Here is a 9,453-nt window from a genome sequence, read left to right on the forward strand (position 1 = left end):
GTTTGATGGGGTTAGTCCCAGCCATCTAAGGGGATCTGGTACGGGGTTTGGCTCTCCGGGAAGCACAGTCTCCGTCGCGGTAATAGAGTCACGTTCGGCCATTAGGGCTGGGTACTCCATCAGTTGGTGGGTAACTGACACGGTGGGATCGGCACAGACTTTGCACTGAGGGCTGCCACCAATAATCTCTTCCTTACTACTTGCAGTCGGGAGAGCACCCGTGCGTGCCCGAAACAGAAGGCAGCTTCCCCGGCTGTTATCATAGAAACATTTCCTGACTGGTTTCGGCTTCACAGCGTAGTGGTGTAAGCTGTATTTTTTCGTGACGTCCCTTTCCCATCAGTTTTCATTTGCCGCCTTTTATGGGAAGTGGGGCACGAAGCCAGAATCACTCGGACACCATACTTAGAGTATAGACGATTTGTACGTCTATTCCAATGCGTACGGTAGCCCGGACGGTTGATGTAGTCGTACACCACTCAGAAACATGTACCGAGAAAATTCCGTTTAGCACGGGCTTCTCGCAGTAGCGTCGTCAGTATTTTGAAATTGGTGCCGCGTCGCGTTTCGGGAGATGGGGGTTGCAACCCCAAAAAACCTTTTGGAAAGTTGACAAATCGAGACTGACTTGGCAAAATGAGGTTATTGAGACCTTTTTTTTCTAGTGAATGAGAAAAGTTAAAAGACTTGGCCAAATCAAGGCTGGTTCCCGTAGAAACAGAACGCCTTGTCCAAATTTTTCTGAAACGTTGAGAAGAATCTGCAGGTACCCTTCAGAGTTGAAGAAGGAACCGGGAATGTTCGCGTCTGTTCTGTTAGAAAGTGGCCATCGCAGATGGAAGCCCACACCTGTAGCCCGGAGCCGACTCTCAAGTTCTTTCAGCACCAGAGCAAACAGGAAGGGTGAGAGAGGGCATCCTTGTTTGACCCCGACTGTCATGATGACCGGATCTGTTATGAAACCTTCCCACTGAATGCAAATGGGGGTGCCATTATAGATTTCCCCATTGGGCCTTATGACGGCTTCCGGGATACCCACGTGTCTCATAGCATCCCACAGGACCGGGTATTGTATGCTGATTTCAGATCTAGGAAGGCGACGTACAGTTCACGCTGTCTCAATGAGGTTGGTTAGGGCAAAAATGTTGTCCACCAGGGAGTGCTTAGGTAGAAAGCCATTTTGCATGTCCCCCAAGACGTTACGAGATTCCAGCCAGGGCATTAGTCGGTTTAGCCATAGCGTGGTGTATAGTTAGTAGAAGTTACTGGTGATCGTTATGGGGCGGTGAGCATCTACTTCATCTAGCGTCTTTCCCTTGCCTTTGTGGATTAGTCGTATCCGCGAGTGCTTCCAGGCTCCGGGGATGTCGTTGGTCTCCCGAATGTCGTTGAAAAGACTCATGATTTCCGTTTGAGCCGTCAGACCTAGTGCCTTCAAAAATTCATTTGGCACGATATCTGGGCTCACTGCCCTTTCCGGCTTTATACCTCTTAGGGCCTTATCTAGTTCCGCTTTAGTTGGTACACACTCAAAACTTATTGTTGAAAAAACAGCAAATACGGTTTATAATTTACAGCAAGGTGCAGTTGAAGTGGGTTAACAGCAGTTTGTCGTAAAATTTACAGCTTTCTGCTGTATTTTGAAGAAAGCAGTAGCGACTGTAAAAATTCATATTCGTATTGTTTTTAAAATGAAAGTTATATTAAAATTAACAATATGAAACCGTGGTTGACATTTTACTTCAAAAATGCGTAAAATTTAAAACACGTTGCTGTTTTTTCTGTTACAAACGGCAAGCGCTAGTATATAAAACAACTAATTATTATTTAGTTGTCAAAACATTTTTTAAAATCGCACAAGTTTCATTTTAGTTTTAAATATAATAATATCTGATAAAAATATTTTTATATACTCTTTTGTATAAGTAGCATCCCACGCAAAAGGTTTACTTCCCTATAACTCTAAACTACAAAGGCTCGAGCTAAACATGATCAACTAGAGTCGTAGTCAGATTTTATATTTTCGATTAAATTTTTCTATTGGATTATGAAAATATTTTGTCATAGTTTTTGTTATAATAATTTTAATAATTGTTAACTTTTTATGTATTTCTATCGTGAATTGATTAATAAAATTTTTGAAAGTTTTAAAATAAACCAATATGATAATGGTTTGATCCGTAAAATTTTTCATGAAATTTTAAGGTTGTGAATAAGTTCTGTACTAAATACGTTTGATAATTAAAATAACGGCAAACACTGGAATATTACAACCATTGGATTTTACTGTAAAAACTGCATGCATTTACCCTTTAAATACGTCTGGAATGAAGGTTAAATAAACAGCAATACTCTGTAAATATAACTTTATCTTGCTGTATTTTTAAACAGCAGAGTGTCCAGTAAATTTAAAAGGAAGCATGACAAAAAAAAAATAGTCAAAGCTGGTTGTGAAATTAAGAGCATTCTGCTGGCATCTATGCTGACCGCAGCTTACTGTAAAATTTTAGTAATATTTTTATGTGTGCAATTGACTGCGTTACTACTACTATTTATAAAAATAGTAGAAAAAATACTTCACTGAACTGTATGCTGAAGATACAAGTCACTCGAAAGTAGTAAAATTTCAACTGGACAGCGTATCAACCTGCAATATTATTAGAAAGTCCATATATGATAATCTACCTCTATCGAAGAAAGAAATAAAGATGGCTTTCACTGAACTTGCATATGGTACAGCTAAGCTGAAATAAAATTTAAAGTACAAAACAACGAAATCACTCTAACATTTCGAGTAGTAGACACGACAAAGATAACTTTGCTTTCAAGACAGACAAGTGAAGACCTTGGGTTAATGTAATTTCACATACCACTCACGAATACTCTCAACACGATATCGGAAGAAACTACGCGATTTAAAAATTCACTACCAGGAAGACATTTTTAATCAGTACTTTGATATTTTTGAAGGGTTAGGATGTCTACCTGGGTTTTGTTATTCGGTGGTGGAAAAAACAATTAGACCAGAAAAGCATCGACCTAGGAAAAGTTTACCGGTAGCTCTACGGGAATCTTTGAAACTAAAGATTGATGACATGGTTAAACAAGTAATTCTTAAGAAAGTAACGGAAGCTTCTCAGTGGATTTCAAGTATGCTAGTGGTAAAGAAGCGAATTTGCATTAATCACAAAGATCTCAACCAAGCACTGCTCCATCCACAATACCCATTACCTACAATTGAAGAAATTGTATCTCACTATCCTCAAGCTAAGGGTTTCTCAGTACTTGACGCAAAAGATGGTTTTTGGCTAGTTCGCCTAGACGACGAAAGCAGCAAGCTCACCACTTTCTGGTACTGTTGGTTTATCGGTCTCATCAGAAAAAGTTCAACGATGACTTCATGAAGCATTAGAAGGACTACATGGTGTAGACGAAATGACAGATGACATTTTGGTAGTTGGATGCGGAGAATCACTAGACGATGCTATTACCGATCGTGACAATAGCATAATTTCTCTGTTGGAGACAGCTTGAAATTTAAATTCAAAAGTGAAGTAAAGTTAAGTTCCGACTTACAGAAGTTCGTTACATTGGTCACGTACTAACCTTGAATGGATTATGCCCAGATCCCAAGAAGATTCGTGCTGTATCTGAAATGCCTATGCCACATAATGTTCAGACACTCCAAAGCTTTTTTTGGTTTTGTTACATACTTAGCCAAATTTTTAACTAGACTCTCCATGTACACCGAACCTTGACATCAACTAACTAGAAAAGACACTCCTTTGATATGGAACAAAGATCACGCTGACGTAGTCGAAGCTGTTAAAACACTTGCCACTAGCGCACCTGTTTTACGCTTTTTTGATGTAAATAAACAGGTGACAATTCAGTGCGATGCTTGTGAAGCAGGACTTGGATCTACACTTATGCCAGAGGGACAACCAGTCGCGTTTGCTTCAAGGTCACTAACACAAACAGAACGTAACTACGATCAGATCGAAAAAGAGTGTCTTGCGATCGTGTTCTCTTTACAAAGTTTTCACGAGTACGTTTGTGGTTAAGAAGAAATTGAAATAGAAACCGACCACAAGCCTCTTGATTAAGAAACCTCTCTTGTCGGCTCCCAAACATTTGCAGTGTATGCTCCTATAAAACTCCAAAACTACAACTTGAACGTATCCTACAAGAAAGGCACCGAGATGTTCGTTGCTGATTGTCTTTCCCGAGTATATACCTTCCGTTTTCGGATCATTCTAAAACTGAAGCAAGTTATACCTATCCTAGGAAGAATTGTCCCTAGTGGTATTAATTTATCGAGATGTCCCTTAAAGATATCTCCGCAATTCAGAGTTTTTTACTAAAAACGTAATCTCGGTTCAATCCCGCCCGGTATAAAATTTTAATTTTAAATAAAATAATTGAGATGAAACAACCGATTATAATTTATTCAGAATAATATAAATTAAGTAGTTACAACAGCGAGGTAGACGTACTAAAACAATGCACAATTGAATTTAACCCTATTTACAGAACAAGTTTATCATTTAAATATAATACGAACCAAATTTTAATGAGAAAAATATCTACAGAGGATATTTGTATTTTTCTCGCTTACGGCATACTTGCCGCATCTTTAACGCTCATTTTATTTCAACACTCGCCCTTGATGAAGATACCGTAGTATAGCTATATTCGACATCTGGTAGTAGACGACTCGTAGACTTCCTGTTGACGTTGTGACACATACAATGACTCGCACATCCAGGATATCAATGACTGCATTAGGAATCGTAAATGTCCAAATATCCACACCAAGAAAAAATGAATTAACAAGAAGCGAAAAACTTACCATTCACAAAGCACAGAAACCCCTTCACTAAACGACAGCTCGTATATCAACAAATGACCGTATATGGAATAGTTAGGGATCTTTATAAATAAAACAAACGAACCCAATTGATGAACTGCATTAAACATCTTAATCAGTCGAGAAAACGTTTAAAATAAATTACGAAGTAATGACGACCCACTTAAAAACCCCGACCACTATGTAAACAACTCGATATTTTCTTCATAAATGCACTATTACGCTAAACACACAATAGATAAAAAAAGACTGAAAAACGAAATAAATTACAAAAAACTAAGGGGTTCTACCTTTAACCATTTTATCTGCTGACTGCGCTAAAACAAGATTTGACCTCTAAATTTCCATACGTAAAATATTTAGACTTTAACAAGTTCACAAAAATTAAAAAACAAAGTTCAATAAACAATATATATAGATATTGTATTCATCCGTTTAGTAAAAAAACCCGCCTTATCATAATGATTCCTTTACTCTTAAAATTTTCCTTAAGGAAGTCAATGGTTCGGCGGTGAACTATCCGCATTGTAATAAGCGACCCGAGTTCAATTCCTGATCACGATCATATTTTACATTAAAATACTAAAATATTTAATTAAATATAAGATTAATATAATTTATAAATATTTAATTAAATATAAGATTAATATAATTTATAAATATTTAATTAAATATAAGATTAATATAATTTATAAATATTTAATTAAATATAAGATTAATATAATTTATAAATATTTAATTAAATATAAGATTAATATAATTTATAAATATTTAATTAAATATAAGATTAATATAATTTATAAATATTTAATTAAATATAAGATTAATATAATTTATAAATATTTAATTAAATATAAGATTAATATAATTTATAAATATTTAATTAAATATAAGATTAATATAATTTATAAATATTTAATTAAATATAAGATTAATATAATTTATAAATATTTAATTAAATATAAGATTAATATAATTTATAAATATTTAATTAAATATAAAATTAATATAATTTATAAATATTTAATTAAATATAAGATTAATATAATTTATAAATATTTAATTATATATAAGATTAATATAATTTATAAATATTTAATTAAATATAAGATTAATATAATTTATGAATATTTAATTGAATGAATGAATGAAATGGATGTTTATTGTGCATCAAAACAATACAAAAGTATCAGCAAGTCGATACACGCGTTGTACAATTGAAATAGATTACATCAAGTCAAATCAGATATACAATAATATTCGCGATACATGTTTGATACGTGTTAAGTTAAGTCAGTATAAACGGAAGTTCAAATAATTATTTTGGACAAAGACAATTAACAGAGTTTAAAATATTATGTAAACTTTAGGTTTTTGAAATCTGACATTTTGCAGCAAAAAATGTCAATCTTGGAGTCATATATATTTCCGGTTTTTTGAATCCGATTTAAAGGGTCCAAATAACTTAATTTAGTTTTAAATATACTTGTGTTTCTTATTGCGTGGTTTGGAATAGATATGTTTATTGCAGACAATAGTTTAGGACAAGGGACTATATTATGAAATAATTTAAACAAAAATACAAGTTCAACTAGTTTACGAGAGTGTGCCAATGAGTTTAAGCCAAAATACTCTAGCATTTTTAGGTAGTTGTATTTGCGGGCGTTTTTTAAAAAGTAGAAATACAAGTTGCCTATAAATTTTCTCTGAATAGATTCAAATTTCGATAGTAGGTATTCACTGCAACCGCCCCAGACCAGAGAGCCAAACATCGCTCTCGATCGAACCAGCGATTGATACAATAAAACGAAGTGTCGATACGATTTTAAATTTCTAGCGAGTTTAAGAATGACACAAAACAATCGTCTGCAGGAGCTAATTGTATTCTGAATCTGAGGCCGGAAATACAGGCCCTTGTCAAATATTACTCCTAAGTCTTTGGTGCAATCTTGTCGAGATATAATCTCCCCGTTTATCTTATAGACGTATTTAATCGTAGTAGTTTTCCTACTAAAAGATAGAACTACCGATTTACATGGGTTAATGGGCAGATTGTTCGTGGAGCACCAATAATTTATTGAATTCTAGTCTTTTTGAAGTAAAAGGCAATCTGAATTGTTTCTAATTTCATGGCAGGCTTTGTTGTCGTCAGCGAATTGATATAGGATAGCGTGTTTAACATGAAATTGTAGATCACAAATATATAAATTAAATAGTAGAGGTCCTAGTAACGAGCCTTGCGGCACGCCACAGTGAACTGGGTAGTTCACATCGGTCACAATACCATTACATTTTATAAAATTAACGCGATCGCTCAAATAGTCCTTAATCCAATCTAATACGATACCAGGAAGGCCATAACGGTCTAATTTTTTCAGGAGAAAATTATGGGACACTCTATCAAACGCTTTGGCGAGGTCTAGATAAATAACATCTACCTGTTGTGTATTTTCGATTTTTGGTACTAGGTTGTTCAAAAAGGAAACTAGGTTTGTTTCTACACTTTTTCCTTTCGTAAATCCGTGTTGACAAGGATTTGGAAAAGCATTGAATCATAAAGAGAGAAAATTGTGCATAATACTATCGAATAATTTGGCAAAAACACACAGTAGCGAAATTGGGCGAAACTTTTTTGGGTCCCCAGCGAAACCACTTTTGTAAATGGGGGTTACAATTACTTTTTTCCACAAAGACGGAAATTTGTTACTTATCAAGGACAAATTGAAAATGTGTAATAATAATGGTACTAAAATGTCCCCATATCCCTTGACAATAAAGGGAGGGATATTATCTATACCAGTTGAAAATGTAAGCTTTAACTTTAAAATAGAATTTTTTATATCATCTTCTCGAATTGTGATAGAACTATAGGTATTAGAAAATAATTTTGAAGTGTCATAGTCGAAATCTTGGCCAATTAAATATAAGATTAATATAATTTATAAATATTTAATTAAATATAAAATTAATATAATTTATAAATATTTAATTAAACATAAGATTAATATCATTTATAAATATTTAATTAAATATAAGATTAATATAATTTATAAATATTTAATTAAACATAAGATTAATATCATTTATAAATATTTAATTAAACATAAGATTAATATCATTTATAAATATTTAATTAAATATAAGATTAATATCATTTATAAATATTTCATTAAATATAAGATTAATATCATTTATAAATATTTCATTAAATATAAGATTAATATCATTTATAAATATTTCATTAAATATAAGATTAATATAATTTATAAATATTTCATTAAATATAAGATTAATATAATTTATAAATATTTCATTAAATATAAGATTAATATAATTTATAAATATTTCATTAAATATAAGATTAATATAATTTATAAATATTTCATTAAATATAAGATTAATAAATCTCTTGCAGGCAGCAAACCCGGGTTCGATTCCCGGCCGGCGCCAAGAAATCGCAAATTGATACTAAGACGAATACCGTGAACAATTGGTGGAAATCCTGCCATTGGACATTGAGAGGTTGCATAACACTCAGCAGTTGGTCCGTCCGAAAAGTCAAAAAGAAGAAGTTGAAGAGAAAACGCCCGTACAAACACAACAGACTCAACACCCACAACCGTCATAACACAAACTCAACAAACTCAAACCCACAACCGTCATAGCAGAAACTCGACATTCATACCCTACACATAAACATTACAATAACGAAATATCCAATCAAACTGAGTTAAAACGGTCACGACGCTGAGAGTTAACGAAAAAACACCATCCAAACCCACCCCAACCGCAAATTAATCCGTTAACGCTCACCGTCGCCCAGTGGTTTTGCCACCCCTTCGACAGTTCTAGCAACTGCGAACGCAGAGATTTCGAGAAACTGCGTACGCAATGATTAACCTTTGCACGGAAAATGCGAACGCGTTCGCAGGACAGACAGACAGACAGACAGACAGACAGACAGACAGACACGGTGATTGTATAACCCCTCCTAGAGGACATAGTCTCCTCGGAGAGGTAAAAAGCGCACTTTTTTTTCAACTTTCCGAAGGCGTTAATGCTTATGACACTCTGACTACCCAAGATTTTCTAAAAATCGTTTTCAAAAGATTGAAGAAGAAACTAAAAGTGATCCAACTCTACAATTATTGACAAATACTATACTGAAGGGATGCCCGCGAGACAAATACAGTATTTCACGGGAGATCCACTACTATTGGTGTTTTCGAGAGGAGCTTGCAGTGGAAAACGGGGTACTGTATAAACGATACGGTATAATTATACCTTTAAGCATGCTCTCAGAAATGCACGAGAAACTACACTCAAGACATTAATTGTGGTGTACAAGCTTGCTCACGGTAAAAGTGATTGTAGGGAGCTGTTGGCTCGCGTGGCATGTAGGGCTTGCTACCACCCTCCTACGCATTGTATCCCGGCCACCTGTTTAAAAGGCATAATAAGTTGCTAGATGACTTGGGCCTAAGGTGGTGCCTTGAGTATTAGCCTAGTTGATTATTATTATTATTATCATAAAGGCCAAAGAAGTAGTATACTGGCCAGAAATCACTAATGATATCAAAGCT

General features: G+C 34.3%; 1 protein-coding gene across 1 annotated transcript; it reads right to left on the reverse strand.

The window, feature by feature from the left end:
* Window positions 1-661: 661 nt before the first annotated feature.
* On the reverse strand, window positions 662-1,048 carry LOC149951523 (uncharacterized). The gene has a single exon (XM_090169571.1). It carries the CDS (start codon window positions 1,046-1,048, stop codon window positions 662-664), a length of 387 nt encoding a protein of 128 aa, XP_090025697.1.
* Window positions 1,049-9,453: the final 8,405 nt, after the last annotated feature.

The sequence above is a fragment of the Leiobunum rupestre genome, chromosome 3 (genome assembly GCF_980474605.1).
Source record: "Leiobunum rupestre chromosome 3, qqLeiRupe1.1.hap1, whole genome shotgun sequence".
In the NCBI taxonomy this organism is placed as follows: Eukaryota; Metazoa; Arthropoda; class Arachnida; order Opiliones; family Sclerosomatidae; genus Leiobunum; species Leiobunum rupestre.

Bases quoted from the DNA above. Each gene is read 5' to 3' on its own strand.
- LOC149951523 (XM_090169571.1), bottom strand. From the start codon at position 1,048: ATGAGACACGTGGGTATCCCGGAAGCCGTCATAAGGCCCAATGGGGAA.